At 59.3% G+C, this 16873-nt stretch overlaps 1 protein-coding gene across 2 annotated transcripts in view; it reads right to left on the reverse strand.

The window, feature by feature from the left end:
- The window catches only part of LOC141930496 (mitochondrial Rho GTPase 2), a 45173-nt gene that overhangs the window by 2072 nt on the left and 26228 nt on the right, over nucleotides 1-16873 (reverse strand). The window contains exons 37-58 of one of the 2 annotated variants that reach the window (XM_074841422.1): nucleotides 16531-16711; nucleotides 15548-15678; nucleotides 14392-14535; nucleotides 13125-13244; nucleotides 12531-12615; nucleotides 10516-10574; nucleotides 9270-9351; nucleotides 9104-9147; nucleotides 7741-7794; nucleotides 7295-7347; nucleotides 6625-6733; nucleotides 6071-6172; nucleotides 5535-5633; nucleotides 5004-5112; nucleotides 4628-4748; nucleotides 3717-3801; nucleotides 2695-2840; nucleotides 2506-2606; nucleotides 2303-2433; nucleotides 1763-1843; nucleotides 1457-1579; nucleotides 1149-1351 (exon numbers count right to left, since the gene is read on the reverse strand). In XM_074841422.1, the coding sequence (XP_074697523.1) occupies nucleotides 1149-1351; nucleotides 1457-1579; nucleotides 1763-1843; nucleotides 2303-2433; nucleotides 2506-2606; nucleotides 2695-2840; nucleotides 3717-3801; nucleotides 4628-4748; nucleotides 5004-5112; nucleotides 5535-5633; nucleotides 6071-6172; nucleotides 6625-6733; nucleotides 7295-7347; nucleotides 7741-7794; nucleotides 9104-9147; nucleotides 9270-9351; nucleotides 10516-10574; nucleotides 12531-12615; nucleotides 13125-13244; nucleotides 14392-14535; nucleotides 15548-15678; nucleotides 16531-16711 (2363 nt within the window). Of the gene's footprint in view, nucleotides 1-1148; nucleotides 1352-1456; nucleotides 1580-1762; nucleotides 1844-2302; nucleotides 2434-2505; nucleotides 2607-2694; nucleotides 2841-3716; nucleotides 3802-4627; nucleotides 4749-5003; nucleotides 5113-5534; nucleotides 5634-6070; nucleotides 6173-6624; nucleotides 6734-7294; nucleotides 7348-7740; nucleotides 7795-9103; nucleotides 9148-9269; nucleotides 9352-10515; nucleotides 10575-11099; nucleotides 11184-12530; nucleotides 12616-13124; nucleotides 13245-14391; nucleotides 14536-15547; nucleotides 15679-16530; nucleotides 16712-16873 lie in introns of those variants that run through there. The other variant, XM_074841421.1, reaches the window with a different exon arrangement.

Below are 16873 nucleotides of genomic sequence, written 5' to 3' on the forward strand. Positions count from 1 at the left end.
ATAGACCCCAGGTGAAGGCAGCACCAAGAGGCCCCCCGCCCCGCTGGGGGGATGGATGTGGCTTTACCCTCCCATGGTCTGGAAATAGCACACCTAAATAATTAGTACGAGAAGGAGGTATGTATCTGCCTTTCTAGGTCACGCTGCTTTTACAACTCCAAGTGCACCGAGACCCAGAAGCGGATGCAGGCGGAGACGCCAGCACAGCCACTGACACCGACCTAAGCGCAGCGAGGGAAGGGGCCCAGTCCTGCCCGAGCGTACACATTCCCTTCCTAAACACGTGCTGTCCTGCATCAATGTGCTCCTCTCCGAGGAGAAAAGACGTATCCATTATTCATTCTCCACTAAATCAGGGGAGAACAGCCAATCCCTGGCCCTCCATTACGCCGTTATTTATTTATACCACATACCCTAAGATATATTAAGAATATTTAAATTTTAATACTGCAGAGGGAAAAAAAAGTGTCAGCTCTAAAAATAAAGTTGTTTATTGAAAAGAAGCTAGAGGGAAAACCACTCACTAGTAATCCCATCCTGTCTTCCAACGCACCCACACGTTCTCCCCGGGAGGGCTCTGCCCCCGCTGTTGCGCCTACCCTCAGCTTTCAGCCCCCTCCGCCCCTCGGGCAGAGCGATGCCACACGCAGACACATCCTCCTCCCCAAACCTCCCCTCACCACCCGTGCCCGGCCTGGCTGCCCGTTACACAGCCCCTTTTGGGGTGCAGTTCCTTCCCAAGGGAGGCTGTGTGAACAGAGGTCTCGCTTCACTGACCTCTTTTTCAGTCTGATCCACCTCATCAGGAGAAAATAGCTGCCACCCCCTCTCTGCGGGCCTCGGCAAACTAGGCTGGCTACTCCAGCATTTTTTATCTTAGGCTTCAGAAATAAAAACTCCTGTGGCAGGATCTATCTAATAAATTTGTCAGAGAGATGCATAAGGCAGAAGAGAGCCGAGTCCCCTCTGCCCTCTCTGAGCAGGGATAGAAGTGGCCCTTTTGTTTCAATTATTTGTATGAGCAGATGACAGCAAGAGCTAGTGAGAAACCAAACCAAAAGCAACGCAGCGGAGGCAGGGTTCAAACACAGCCCCCCTCCCCAAACTCTGCTCCCAGCCAAGAGCCCCCTCCACGGGAGGATACTAACGGGAAGGTGGCAGCGGTGGCCAGCTTGGTGTAGACGGTGGTGCCGGGCGGACCCTGGCCGTGGCAGGAGAAGAGGAAGGGCGGTGGGAGGCAGTGCTTGTAGCAGAAGTCAGCGGGGGAGAGCCCGGGCTGCTGACTCCCTTCTGGCAGGTCTGTCTTGGAGGCCACGAAGACGCAGGGGATCTGGCTGTCCATGTAGTGTTGCTGCAGAGACAGGGAGAAGTCCCAGTGAGGGGTAAGGCCCCAAACCCCAGGAGACGTGGGGCTGCCACGCAAAGGCTGAAGTCCCCCAGGGCCCCTGCCAGCTACCTTATAAATACTGGCACAGTAGCTGAAGGATTTGGGGTCGCTCAGGTCATAGATGAAGCAGGCGACATCGCAGGCTGCGTCCGACGGCTTCACGAACTTCGTGTCGGTGCTGACCTCATACAGCTGGGGCAGGAGGGGAAAGGACATGTGGCACGGCACCATCTCAAGATCGGTCGTTTCTCACACCAACACAGGCTGTGCCGGCGTGACCACAGCCACAGCCCAGCCCAGGGGTGCCGGGATGGCCGCAGCCCAGCCCTGCTGCGAGCCCGACACAGCAGCGGTTCCCTCCTCTCCCTGACTTACTATAAGGTACTTTTCCTGGCCGTTGACCTGCACCGTGTTGATCGTGTAGAGGGATGGTTCTCCTGGGTTCTCCCTCTGGGCCTGCCACCGATCAAAAGACCATCTCAGACAGCAGGGAGCAAGAGCAGTGCTTGGGGGAGGGAGAGAATTTCACACTGCCCCGAGCCCCTGCGGTGTAACAGCCACTTGAAAGCCAGCTGGCGCCTGCCACGAACATGGGGCTGTTCGTAACACGCAGGGAAAGTCAGTGTCACCTTGGTGAGATCGGGGAGACACGGCTGCCTGGGAAAGGCACAGCCCCTCCAGCTCCTCAGGAGAAGCAGAAGGAGCGGCTGCGCTGCCTTAGGCAAAATTAAGGACACAAGAGCCACAGCAGCCAGCACCGCTGGCACGGAGCGGGGTGAGCAGCCCTTTGCCGGGACACTGGGCCCAGCCGTGGGCAGGTCACACAGCAGATTGCTCCACAGCCTCAGGGCTCTGCCTCCTGCTCCGCTGGGACACCCTGCCGCAGCGCGGCCGGAGAGGGGAGCAGCCACTCACCGCGAGGCTCCTGCCGAGGAAGGCCTGCAGGAAGGCGGACTTGCCTGCGCCCCTGGCTCCCAGCACCTTGCAGAGGAAGACGTTTCTCTGGGTCTGGCCTTTCTCCAGGTCAATCCTCTTCTCCCGGGTCACTGGCAGGAGAGAGGCTGGGTGAGCGAGAGGAGGGACCTGAGCCGTGACAGGAGGGGAGGGCATGGCCGTACCCGTGAGGGCTTGTGTCTGGGAGTCTTGCTCCGAGAGGATGGGGTAGCCCAGGTAGCCCAGGCACTCCAGGCAGTGCCGCACATCCAGGTAAGCCACGAGCCTGTACAGACAGAGCGCACCAGGAAGCCGACAAGGTCAGCAAGGGCTAGGCAAGGTGGCTAAAGGCAGGGGAGAGGGACTGAGCTTACGTCCACTGGCAGAGGAATCCATGCAGGGAAAGCAGGCCTTTATCAGTGGTGCATACCGTGTTGTAGAGCTCGGGGCCCCAGGGCACGCAGGGGAAGACGCTGAAGAAGTTCTGCAGCTCTGTGGGTGACAGGGCTCCGTCCTGGTCCTGCTGAAACAAAGAGGAGTCAGCAGCCGAGGCGGGACACAGCCCCTGGGCACATCAGCAGCTTTCTGCAGCCACACCAAGTGGTGTCAGGCTCCAGAAAGGGTCCCTGGCACACAAACCACCCTGCTCGCTGCTGCAGAATGACCCAGGCACACTTTCAATGGCGGAAACCAACCAGAAGCAAGGCCAGAGTCGTGTGAGCGTGCAGAGAGCCTGTGCCCCAGGGACTCCCATCACTGCACAAGACAGGCCGATTCTGCTCTGCAATCGCTGCAATTCCCTGTGGCCACCGAGCTGCCGTACCCCTGGGGGCACATCAGCATCTGAGTAACTAGTCCCAGCAGGTGCATGCCTGCGGATCCAATACATCCCCTTCTCCCACTCTCCAGAGCCAGAGTACAGCACAATCAGTTGCTTTCTCTCGCTCTCTCCGGCCTGGCACCCCCTCCACAGGGCTGGCAGCCATGCGGATGCTCGTGCTTGGTCCATGGCTGCAGGCCAGCAGCTGTGCCCGCTTCCCCTGCCACCCTGTGTGCTGCAGCCAAGCACTACGAGGGGCTACGCCAGTTTGATGTTAACTCAGTCCCATCCCCTGAAACTCCAAGCTTTACTGGCTACTCTTTGGTCAAGGATAGTGACCAAAACCCCATGCCCTTGACGTGCCATCAGACTTCCTACAGCTCGCTGTGACCACCTCCTGCTCCCAAAACCTTGGCAAGAAGCCACGGAGGGAGCGCTGTGGCAGAGGAAAGCCCTTCCCTGGTGCTACGTCTGCTCCCTGGAACAGAGGGGTGGGCAGGAGAGCAGCTACGCCCAAGCGTACAGGCCTAGCAGACAGCATCCCCTCCCCAGGCAGCTCCACCACGCGCTGCCCACCTTGTCGTGCTTCTCAAACAACCGCTGCAGGAACTGGTAGCCCAAGTGGTTAAGCTCTGTGGAGCAGCCAGGGGGAAGGCGGAACCTGTTGGAAGAGACCCCAGTGAGCCTCCTCAAGCCCTGAACCAAGGGCAGCGTGTGAGCAGGTCTTTGGCCAAGCCAGATCTCAACCAGAGCACCCAGCTCCCCACTCCCTCCCTGCTCAAGGCCAGTGGTTGTCTCCAGGCCTGGCGATTCCCTGACACACCCGCCTCGGGGGTGCACAGCAGCCTCTCCTCGGCACACCCGCGCTGCCTGAGCAGCCAGGGAGATGACGTAGCCCCAGCTCTGCCCCACGCCCAGGGCTTCAGCAGGGCACAGCACTAGCCCCAGGGTGCCTTCCACCAGCACAGGCCCCGTCGCCTCCCCTCACAGCCCGCTGTCTGGGGAGAGCATGCGGCAGCTCACAGGCCAAACCCTTTCATTACTGCCAGATCACCACCTCCGGGGTGGCAGGGAGCAGAGAAGAGGCAGCAGCTGCAGAATCAGCCGGGAGGGTTATGCTGACAGCTCGCTGCTCCCGACAGCCGTTCTGCCTCAGCTCAGGCAGAGACAGAACAGCCTTCAAAAACCCCTTGCTGGTCAGGGACAGGCCTTCATCCTGCCGCTCCTTGCCCACCTACATCAGAGCCAGCAGCAATCAGCAACAAGGCCCACTGTCTTCATCGCCAACCCCACATCAGCTCCTGCCCGCAGGCAAAGGTGAGGAGCATGAACCTGACCATGAGCTATGGGTGAGGATTCAGCCTCAGCCGAGGAACGCAGTAGACCCCAGGGTGCAGAAAGGAGCCAGCAAAGGTGCTGGGGAGCCCCAGTTGTGCACCACAGGGATGTCACACCCTGCCCGCTCCAATCCACGGCACGATACGCACTGTGGGTAGAGATAGTCATCCGTCAGCGCCAGCTCGTCGTCGTACCCAAAGCGGCGAAGGATGGTCCAGGTGGTCTCGTGCCGGCCCCTCTGGATGAAGAGGGTGTTGAGGAAGAGGAAGCCTGCAGGGGAGAACAAGTGGCTCAGACAGAGTGGGGCCAACCAAGCACCCAGCCTCAGGGATCCGCTCCTCGGGACCATGTTTTTCCCTGGGAAAACAGGCTCTTGGACAGAGAGCTCCAGTAGCCACAGCAGGCTCAGGCTTGCTTTGACAAGAGGGACTAATTAAGTTTGGAGTGAGAACCACGAGGCTCAGCCCAAGGACAGGGCCCCTCCATCCCTCGCTGGGAAGGGGCACGGAGCCCTTGTGCCGTTACCATTCAACGTCAGGCCGTTGTCCTGCACCCCGTCTGTGGTGTTCTTCCACACAACCATCTTCACATCCTCCAGGGCCTGGGGAGCCAGTGGGTTTCCAAAGCAGGACTTCTACCTCCCAAGAGAAAGAAGGTCATCGTCAGCAAAGCACACAGACAGCACAACCCTCTGTCTCGCCAGCATCCCTCTTTCCTGGGAAGGAGACGGTGTTTCCAGGAGAGAAAATCCACCCAGCTCAGGGATTACTGCCTCAGACCCTGACCAAACCCCGTTCCTCAGCATCCCAATAGAGTATGACTCTCAGCATCTCCAGAGCCTTCTGCTCTTCCCACTGCACAGCCCAAGCTTAGTGAAGATGGAATCCCCACATGCTCAGAGATGAACTCTATGGTGCTTTAGCAGAAGTACTGAATGGAAATAGGAGGGTTGTGTTGGGAGAAGGAAGCCTTTCTGCCTGGTATTGGAAGGAAAGGGGACTCCAGGGGCTTTCCACAAGGGACTGGGAAATATCTCAGCTCCGCAGCCAGCCCTACCTGGAAGTAGTTGAGTTCATCATCACTAAGGATCTGGTTGTTATCCTGGTCCGAGAGGCTGAAAATCCGGGTCAGCGCTCGTGCGCACGCAGGTTTCAGCTGCAAGGGACCAAGCATGGTGACAAAAACGGGGCACCACCTTCAGCCTGGCTCTTTCTCCTGCCTCCTGAACCTCCACGTGTAGAGGGATTCCTTTCCTGCACTGGCTGGGAACACAGTCCCAGCTAGGCCAGTACCACAGCCACCCTGGAGCTGGGAGTCAGAAGCAGGACAGCCCACGGGGAGGTCTTCTCCTGGACCCTTCCCACCACAGCTAACACATGGTCTAGAGCATGAAGGGTTCTGCCCCAACATGCCCCTGGTCCTTGCAGATCTCTCTGGCTGTGCTGAGCACAAGAGTCAGGTGCTTTCCCCCTGTTCTGGCTGCGTCAGCCCAAACCTTCCACCCTCCCACCCAGGGGCACAAACACAGCAACAGAGCAGAGCGCTGTGACGGGAAGGAGACTCCTCCGGGGGCTGCGGGCAGCGCTTCCTACCTGCTTCTCCTCTGGGTCGTAGAGGGGGGCGGTGGGGTGCAGCACAGCTTTCTGGGCATAGTAGAAGAGCTCAGAGATGTTCTTGAGATTCTTGGCAGAGCACTGGGGATTCAAAGGAAGAGACAGCCCTGAGTGGGGACAACAGGCTGAAGCAGAAGGAAGATGACAGGAGATCCCCGAGCCAGACAAGTTGTGCATCAAAGCAGAGAGCAGTGTCTGTCCACCATTAGACAAAAACAAGAGGGAAACTTCCCGCTTGTGCTCTGGCTTTGTTGCACCCATTTCACAGCCCCAGAGCCAACAGGGGCTACGTGTAGCTCCAACACCAGTTACAGCTAGAGAGCTGGAGTGGGCAGACACTGAAACCCACTCCCAGCAAGGAAGGCAAAGGACAGAGAGCCTAAAGCACAGGCCCTCAAGGCCCAGCCAGGGGTACTTCTGCAGAGCAACATTAGCAGGGCATACCTCCACAAACACAAAGGCTCCCTGGCTGACACCAGACAAGCATTCCTGCCCTTCAGGGAGGCTTTGCACAAACCCTCCCGTTCCCTCACCTCCACGCAGGTCTCAATCTCCGAGAACTGGTTCATGATGGGCAGGATGACATCCATGGAGCTCCCCACTTGCAGGTCGGACTTGTTTCCCACTAAAATAATGGGGATCCTGGAGAAGAAAGACAGAGTGTCAGAGAGCACAAGTGAGGCCACCCCTCTCTTGGGTCTCAGCCCTACCCCAGCCACGTGTGCTCCCAGGCAGCAGGCCGGGGAGCCTCCCCACCCTCCTCCACAAGGTCCAGAGCAGCTTTCCTGCCTCCCACGGCTGGGAGCATCCATCTGGAGAAACAGACTGCCTGATCCCGCTTATGCTTTCACCCAGCAACAATATGTTTAGGAGCCTTTAATCCAGCACAGCAGCCTTCTGCCTAAGCAATCTACACACAGATTGGAGCTTCTGTGCTTCCATACTCCCTCGGCAGCCCCCTCTCCTCTCCCTGCCTGGCTAAGAGGAGATCAAGGGGGGAAGGAACCCTCTCCCGTGGCCCTCTGCCTCAGCTAGATCTGCGAGGGAGAAAAGCCCCCACGTTCTTCTGCTGCAAGAGGTCTGGCCACAAGCCACAAAGCTGGTTTGATCTCAGCAACCTCGGGAGGTGGCAAGGGTGCTGGGCACCCCACAGCCCCCAGAATCCCCCAATTCTGCATCCACAGACCACGCCACACACAGTACCTGGAGCCCTTTTCAACTCCCCCGTTCACCATGGGGATCCACTTCGTGCGAATCTGAAAGGTGAGCACAGGGAAAGGCCCGTCAGCACAGCCCGGGGAGGGAGAGGCAGCTCCAGCACAGCTCCAGCACAGGCGCCGCGGCAGACAGCAGGGCCCTGCGGCCATCTGCTCCCCAGCATTCCCCGGCACCAGCAGGCAGAGCAGACCCAGGATGCTGGATGCCAGGAGAAAGATGGGACAAGCCTGTTGCCCCCCAGCATATGAGGACAACAAGCCAACATGGGAGCAAGCTTGGGCTGTGCAGGGGTCTCAAACCCCAAATCCACTGGACTGGGGGACCCAAGTACCCACCCACACCAAAAAGCCAGGCAGCATGGAAGGACCCAGCACTGGGAACCCCCTCCCCTCTGGCACTGCTGCTCAGGGCTCTGGTGGGGGACCCGTTACCTTCTCGATCGTGGCCTCCTTGGTGACATCATACACCACGCAGACCACGTTGGCCTGCAAGAAAGAAATGGCAGAGGGGGGTGAGTGAGGGTCTCTGTGGCACACTTGCCGCAGCAGGGAGGCTGGCTGAGCCCAAGGCACAGCCCTGCCCTCACAACAGGCCAGCCCCACGGCCAGGCAGCTCCAGCCCCACACGCTGCTGGTGCACTTGTACCGAAGCCCAGCAGCAGCGGTTGAGCGCGTGTGAGCGTGCACACGTATACAGCCCTCCAACAGCAACGACTCGCCCGCCGCCAACACGAGCTCCACAGCGGGCTGCTCGGGGCAAAGACTGGCTCCTCTGCTTCAGGAGCTGCCACCAGCACGTCTGCCTCCATGTCTGACAGCCTGGTTCCCCACTCCCATACCTCACTGCTCCCCCACAATTGCTCTGCCCGTGCCCCGCGCTGGGCTGTGGCTGCTGCCCTCCCCTCCCCGACCGCGCACAGACAGCGCTGACACCAATGCTTTATTTGAAGCAGACAGGAGGGATCACTGGTCTTTTCAGGAGAGAGTTTAGTGCTAATCCTGAGGACACACAAGGGTTTAGGCAGGATTTCCTGGAGCCATTTTAAGCCTCTGTATACTCTTGCTGTCTGGGTGGAGGGAGCAGGACCCCTGCACCCACTGGCCCACCTCCTTGGCTCTTAGCCACCGAGGCGGCAAGATTAAATAGCTTTGCTCATGTGAGCTGCACAAAGGAGAGACAGTTTTATTATCTATAATCAAGAGGTCCTCCTCCATGCAGAGCTGAGGTTAATCCCAGGGCAGAGAAGAGCAGCTGGGCCCACCCCAGCCAGTCAGTTGGATTATTCCTCCATGGCTGCTCGGAGGGACATGGGAACCCTCATCCCTCCATGTCCAGTGCTCCCACCTGGGGCTCCAGCTCCCAAACCAACTCCTCTGGCTATGGCTTCATGAGGCAGCCACAGAGACCTAATACAGGGAGCAGGAGGGTCTTGGCCAAGCTCCGTAACTGCTTCTCCCCTCTTCTGAGTTCATTGGGAGCATCCTAATGCTAAGAGCACATCATCCGCTCAGCAGCCTCCTCCACCTCCTGGTGGGCAGTGAGCTGCCCCCCACCGCTCTCCTTCTGGAGGCTTCCCGGAGGGCTAGGACAAGCCACGTACAACAGCTTACAAGACAGAGAAGGATTAAACAAACCTCTAAACAAACCGATAGCATTAATCCACAGATAAGCAACTGCCCGTGCATCTCTGGTGGTTATTGGGGAGAGTGAGCAGCCACGTGTCACTCACTGGCTGCAGAGCTACAGGCACCACAGCCTCCTGCCCCGCAACACCCCCAATTCAGCCCTGCTCACCTTAGCAATCTCCTCCTGCAGCTCATCCTCCGTCTGCTCCGACTCTGAAAGGGGAAGAGAGCCATCACCGACCGCCCTTGGCACTGGGGATCCCTTCCCACTCCCCTCAGCCAGGCAGGAGGGGAGAAGCGAGGCCAGCAGGGAGTGAGGAGGGACGGGGACCTACCTGAGTAGTCCACTATGTGCGTGGGGACCTTCTCAGGGGTGACATCAGCCGGGATCGTGATCTCCTCCGCGCGAGGAGGCACCTGCAAAGCCAGCAGACTGTGGTCCAGCCAGCTGTGCTGAACGCAGCTGAGAGAACGGGTGACAAGGGACTTCAGATCCCAATGCAGCTGCTGCCCAGCGCCCTCCCTGCCAGGGTGGGATGAGCTCCAGACCACGGATTGCTCTGGGCCCAGGGGGCTGTCGCTGCAGCTCGCTACAGTCCAGCCCTTGCACAGCCAGTGTCCCTACAGTGAAACCCCTGACCGCCTTCCAGCCCTGAGCCCTCCCTTGAGACACAGCTCCTGGCAGCGCTGAGTCCTGCCACGGAAACCATCTTACAGATAAGTCAGCACTGCCACCCCCGCTACAGCTCTGGAGATAAGCCCTCAGCACTCCCCCAGCTCTCTGGCCTGACCTCTTGGCAGCTGGGAGAAGCACTAAGCTGATTGTCTGGGCTTTGCTGTGAGAGCACAGGAAGGTGCGTGGAGCCAGTCCTCCCCCGAGCCCCTGGAGCTGATGCTTCCCAGCACAAACGTCGCAGAGAGCACCATCTGCTCACGGGCAGCGGGAGAAGCTGCCTGACGGCACAGGACAAACGTGCCTGGCCAGAGTGATCCCATTTCCCTGTCCAAACTGCGATGGGATGGTGAGCTGCTGAGCTGGATGCTCCAGGTGGCACGTGCAGGCGGGCTGGATGCTGTTCCTTGTAGATTGCCCAGCCCAAAGCTCCAGGCCTGTCTCCAGAAACAGGCAGACGGGCTGGGAATGTGGCTCAGTCCCTTCCAAGAGCCCCGTGCCAGTGCCACCACAGCAAGGCCACAGCTGGGGAGCAGACAGCCCTGCCACACAGGGCCCCGTGACCCGCTGTGCTGGTGGATGCAGAGACCCCCAGCCACAGCACGCTGGCCGCAGCAGCGGGAAGCAGGGCCCTGGGAGGTACCTGTGCCCCTCCCCAGGACACACGAGGCCCCACGTCGGGGATTAGAGCACAAACTGGAGAAAACACTGTTTCAGCTAGAGCTCTGTGGGGTCCTCACAGGCTTAAGCTCACCTGAACCAGCCCCGTGGCTGTCACCAGTCCCCAGGAAGCTGTGTGCACTCCCAGACACCCCCACCTCGGGCTGGTGCCACTCGGGACAGAGCTGTCCCGCCACTGCCTGGCAGGGCACCCAGCCGGAGGGCCAGGGCTCCTCCCTCACACTCACCTCTTCAGGGAACTCCTCGCCCACCAGAGCCATGATCAGAGATGTCTTCCCCACCTGGGCTAGGAAAGAAAGGGAAGACGTTGGCACCGGCCCGGCAGAGCCCGAGTGGGACACGGGCCAGGGGGAGCGGCAGCCACGAGTGGAGCCCTCGGCAGGCATCAACTGCACCCGCGGGGCCCGGGACGGCTCGGCCCGCGGGCGAAGGAGAAGTCGGTGTCCGTACCCTGCGGGAGACCCCGGGGCAGAGGCCGGTAAAGCGGTGCAGCGCTTCAGCCCGCTCGCCCGCGGCTGCTGGAAGGAGCCCACGGGAAGTGTCCCGCCCGCAGGAGCCACCAGAAACGGGGGCCCGCGGGGCTGCCAGACAGCACTGCTACCAGGGCCGTCACGGGGGGGGGGGGGGGGGGGCCCACACCTCCCGCCCCGCCAAGCCCCCCGGGGCCGGTGCCACGAGCAGGCCCAGCCGCTCCCCCCCGGCTTCCCCCGCGGGCGAGGCCCTCCCGGTGCCGGGCTGCCCCCCGCGGGCCCCTGGCCGCCCGGAGGGCCCCGGGAGCCCCCCCCCGGCATGCCCCCGCCGCCCGCCTTACCCTCCCCCAGCAGCAGGATGCGCACGTCCCGCTTCATGGCGGCGCCGCCGCCGCTCCCGGGGCCGCCGCCGCCTCCCCCCCCACTTCCGGTCACACCAGCGAGCGGCGGCGCAGAGCGGCGCGGGCAGAGCGGCGCCCCCTGGCGGGCGGGGGCGGCGCGCAGCACCCACAGACCTCCAGCCTTCAATGTTTTTATTAACGAAAACCAAAACGGCAAATAGGGCCGAAAACACATCCCGCAACCGCCCGGGCCTGGCCTGCGGGCCCGCCGCCGCGTCCGGCCCCAGCCACCTGCCGGGGGAGCGGAGGGGGGGGCTGAGGCCTGGTTGAGGCCTGATCCAGGGCCTCACCCAGGAGCTGGGGCCTGGCCAGGGGGCTGCCACCAGCCTTCCTGCCCCGCTGGAGAAGTGCCGCTGGCTCAGGGGGCTCCCAGCTCAGCCCCCCGTGAGCTCCCAGACGAGGACAGCGCTGTGGGAGGCCGTGAGGAGGCGGCAGCCAGAGGGGGCAAAGCGGCAGAGGTGGACAACGTCATCATGGCCGGCGTAGTCCTGCGCGTGGCTGGCGGGGCAGCGCAGCAGCCTCAGCAGCCGTTCTGTGGGGAAAGGAGGGTGCTCAGCGTCGGGGAAAGGAGGTTCTGCCACCACGGGGATTGTCCCTGCCAGGAGCACCGTTCCCAGTCACCCCCTGGGCCCTCTCGCCCCTGCTGAGCTGCGCGTCAATAAGCTGAGTGACAGGGGACAGCTTCTTGCCGAAGCAATTAACAGCTGGTAATGGGGAGAGAGCACGACAGGGCAGCTCCACGCTGTGTGTCAGACTGTCATGCTGCAGTGATGGATGCGGCAGCACAGGTTAGTGCAGCTCTGCTGTCTCACACCCCACCCTGAAGCACCTGGGTCTGGGCTTAGTGGGTGCCCTGCAGCAGCGGGGCAGGCGTGGAACTCACCCCGCTCTCAGGAGCTGCTGTCAGAGGTGGATGGATATAAATGCTGCCTCCCCAGGCAGATACAAACAGCTACAGGAGGAAGGTGCCCTTGCTAGGCGAAGGGTGCTGATTGTCCCTGTGCTGCGGGAAGGTTCCTTCTGCCTCCCGGGCTGTAACTCACACAGCTGCTGAGATGAAGACAGCCCGTAACCCCAAGAAGTCATTCGAATGACAAATCTTGCTCATTGACAAATGGGATTGAGCTCATGCATCTCGTTTCTGACCTATGAGTCTCCCAGAGCTTTCTCCTTGCCTGACGCATACCCTGCCCGCAGTCCCAGGGTCTGAGGATAGGGGCTGGTGTGTGTGCACGTCTCTCTCATTTAAAGGAAAAAGGACACTTGGTTTCCCCCCCCTTGCAGGAAGAAGGGGAGATCCCTCCCCACTGAAGGTAACCTGAGGACAAGGCAGCCTGGGCAGCAGAGCCCACAGCACCCTCTGGTACTCACCGCCGAAGCCGACAGCCATGAAATGCGCTGCAGGAGACAAGCTGAGTGATGTGGCGAAGTACGGCAAGGAAATCTTCTGAACTACCTGCGCTCCAGCAAGAGAAACACACCAACACCTCAGAAATGAGAAGGTGGGAGACCAGAGCTGCTACAGTGACAGTCGTTAGGAGGGTAAGGGGCTCCTCTCAAAGGGAAGGCTGACAGATGCACAGCACCTCAGAAACGTGCCAAAGGCATTGACTTTCCAGAGGAGACTCCACTCAACGATTTAGAGACTGTTAGCGCTCCTGAAAGCAAACACCTTCCCCTCCGGTCGGATGGAAAGGCAGCAGGGCGGCAGCGGGGACTGGCAGCCTGCCCAGACGCAGCCCAAGGCAGGGGCAGGGCCCTGCTGCTCACCTGGGCCAGACTCGGGAGCTTCTGAGATGAAAAGCTGTTGCCCTGAGCGGCTGCTTGCCTGAGTCCACCCCACACCTTCAGACTTGGTTTTACAGGTAGGGCAGCACTGCCTCCCCCCACTGCACCTCATTTAACGTGGCCACAGCCCTGCAGCAGCAGAGGAGTGCCCACGCCACTCTGGCAGGGCACGAGTACCTGTTTCTTGTGCAGACTGTAGAACAAGGCTTCCTTCTGCATCCCAAAGCCGACATAGACCAGGGTACCGGGTTCCCAAGGGCAGAATGCGGCCAGGCTGGGTGGGAGGCTGCTGAGACCCTGGTGAGGGAAACCAAAGGGGACAAGATTGAGGCTAGCTCCTCCAGCCTGACCCAACACAGTGGGGGACAAAATGAGAGCATGGAGGGACACCAGCCCTTGGGGTGCAGGTGCCCAAGCAGCAGGAAATTAGTATGATGGAGGCTGTTTCCTCCCTCTTGTGTTGCCACCTCAAACGTGCTCACAGCAAAGCAAGGAGCAACCACACACTGCCATGGAAACCTGAAGCAAATTGTTTACTATCATAGGAGCGGGACACATGAGGGTCCAAGAGGTTGAATTTCCACCGAGGCGTTATTGCTGTGTTGTCTTGAAGGTGGGATTGGGTTATGGATTGGTTTAATACAAGAAAATAGAGCCCAGAAGAGAGATCTTTAGGAGTGGATACAAGATCAATCCTTCCCCTGTTCACTGTGGGGAGACCTGTAGTGAGTTTCCTTCATGGAGAAGAAATCCATCATTGTGGAAACAAACCAAAGAAACATTGACAGAACCCAAGTGCCGTATGGGTCCGGACGGTGCTTGGCCCTGAGGGTGGCAGGCTGAGGCACCACCACTTGACCCCCCAAAAGACCCAGCTCCCTTCTGCATGCCAATGTCACGTGTACCAGGTACCATCTCCACGTCCCCTCCAATACAGACCCTCCTCCATTTCTAGCAGGGGTCCGGTTGCCCAAATCTCACACCTGGGTTGGAGCCAAAGGGTTCTGCAAAGCATCACAGACAAACAGGGCTACGGTACGTGGCTCTGTGAACCCGTCACTGGGCTCCTGGCGCTGAATATTTATGCTCTTTGGGAGCACCAAAGTTAGCAGCATGCTTATAATCAGGTGTCTCTTCTGTGCACTGTGCTCACCACTGCCTGTGCTCTGTTTTGCGTAGCACAGGGGTGTCAGCTATTTGCAGATGCATTTTTTGACTCCTGAGGCTTACAGAGTCAGTGCTTCCCGGCAGTTAGGCACTGCTAACAACTCCCACTGCCTTTTGACACGCCAGAAGGTGCATTAACAAGACACTCTCTGAGCAGCAGAACTAACAAAGATGACTTTCCTAAGCACGCAATCTCTCTTTGGCCCCATCCCACCCAGAGCCCTGAAGCATCCCTCCCGTGCCAGGAGCAGGCAGAGGCTGGCAGCACCATGCTCACCTCGGGGCTGGCAGGAGCTGGGAAGCTGAGCCAGTCAAGGAGTTCACACTTATCCTTCAGCCAGTCGGAGGCCCAGACGCTGACCCGCCGGTCCGAGCTGGTGGCCAGCCAGAGCTCGCCTCCTTCCACCCCAAAGTCACGGTACTACGGAAGATAAACGCAACACTGTGACTCTGGCAGTACAGAAGCTTTAGAAAAAGCTGCCACTAGAGCTAGCGTGGGGCAGGAACTCCTGGGAACACAGGCCTTATGCCATAGGGGATCAATGCCAGGATTAACCTCCATTTGGGCAGTGCTTAAAGTCCCTTAGAACAAAATAGAACAAGAAAGCCGTGGTATTGGAACTGGCAGCACGCTCCGGGCTGAGAGCACCGGCAGAAGAGGCTGCTGGAGGAGGAGCAAGCGCCTGGCCTGAACGACACAGATCTCTTCCCTGGGATCCCTCCGGATCTACACATCTCCTAGGGGAGCCCTTGCAGATACTCTGTGTCCCCTAACAATGTCCTTCACCTAAAACTGAGGAGGACCTCCTAAGTCTAGAATTACCAGGGAACACAGCCTTGCAGCATGGATGATTTTAAAGCCTGAAAACTTAGGCAAAATTATTCTCATTTCCACTGTGCAAAGGAAAAAGACTCTCCATGAAGAGAAGGGCAAAGGAGATGTTAAACCATCACACTGCTGCCCCACCAAGTCTTCCCAGCCCCACAGAGGAACTGTACAGAGAGCCAGCTACCCACAGGAGGCCAGGCTGCCAAGGAGCAACGTGAGGAAAGCACACTGAGCCCTTTCTCGGGGGCATGGGGGCTGAAAGCTCACAGCCTGGGCTGCTCTCAGGGGTGCTGCTCTCCGAGAGCCTGTGGTGCAGGCACACATCACATCTGCGTGCGGCGTGTCTACAACAGCCACCAAAGGTCCCCCTGCCCGCAGGCACAGCCTTGCTCAGGGTTGCACCTGCAACACCTGCCACCTCACCCCACCAAAGACATCCCTAGAAAAACTGAACAGAAGTTACTGGAGGGGATGGAGGCCCCAAGACGAAAGGTGAGGGACAACGAAGCAAACTCACTGACCAACCCAGCCCCGCTGCTGCTGCTCCCCACAGCTGTGCAGTGACACCCGGGGCACAGCACCAGGGCAGAGGGTGAGGACTCACCTGCTTCCGGGTGCACTGGAGAACAGTGATGGGGGAGCCTTTGTGGTCAGCGAGGACGCGGATAGTCATCCCAGTGCGAGGGCTGCTGATGGCCACGAGCCCGTCCTTACCCCCTGATAAGATCATTTCTCCTGTGGGCAGAGGAGAGAAAAGAATGGGACACTTCTTGTAGGAGAAGAAAAAGCCCGTAGGAGAAAGGTCCAAGATTGTGGGATACTGGTGTCCCAAAACATCATGAAAGGCTGGGAACATCCAAGTCAAAGGTTAGATAGGAGGAGATGTCTGCGACATCCACTAAAACACCACGCTGAAGAGCAGCCACTGCAGATTGTAAGCAGGACACAAAGGAATGCTGCTTGTACCCAAACCCCTTCGCTGTGCCACTGCCAATGTACCTCCTGTGTCCCATTTACCACATGCTCAGCTGGCAGAGCTGCCACAGCTCACAGAACCACAGAATCATCAAGGTTGGAAGAGACCTTGAAGATCCTCCAGTCCAACCATGAACCTCACCCTGACCGTTCCCAACTCCACCAGATCCCTCAGCACTGGGTCAACCCAACTCTTCAACCCCTCCAGGGATGGGGACTCCCCCCCTGCCCTGGGCAGCCCATTCCAATGCCCAACAACCCCTTCTGGAAAGAAATACTTCCTAATATCCAGTCTAAACCTTCCCTGGTGCAACTTGAGGCCATTCCCTCTTGTCCTATCGCTTATTACTTGGTTCAAGAGACTCATCCCCAGTTCTCTGCACCCTCCTTTCAGGGAGTTGTAGAGGGCGATGAGGTCTCCCCTCAGCCTCCTCTTCTCCAGACTAAATAACCCCAGAAAAGTTCATCAATACAAGTTCTCTGGCTCTCCCTGGCCCCAGGTTTTTGGGCAGGTTGCCAGCATGCAGAGCAGCTGGGGGTCAGGGTAACCCAGGCACAACCTTGGGGTGCTCCCCTTGGCAACATCTCCCCAGTTTTAACAGGCAGTCTCACCGTCTGTGGAGTAGGCAATTGCTGTCAGTGCAGCGGCATGGGGGTGCATTTTCAGCTCCATCTCTGTCCTGGAAATGCTGAACACACGGATGGTGCCATCGCTGTACCCTGCCACTACGTGCTGGCTCTCAGCTCCCCATGCAACAACGGGACGAGGCTTCCAGGCCAGGCACTGGCAGCTCTGCAAAGCAACCAGGGCAGAGACCCGATGGCACAGTGAAGGTAACAGGATTGTGCAATCAAGTGCACTAAAGGCTCCACCTGCAAGTATTTCTCCAGCTTTAGTCTACGCTGCGAGGACACAGCAGTCCTTGCACTCCCAAGCAGTGGACCGTGCCCTCTG

Source organism: Strix aluco, chromosome 15 (genome assembly GCF_031877795.1).
Source record: "Strix aluco isolate bStrAlu1 chromosome 15, bStrAlu1.hap1, whole genome shotgun sequence".
NCBI lineage: Eukaryota > Metazoa > Chordata > Aves > Strigiformes > Strigidae > Strix > Strix aluco.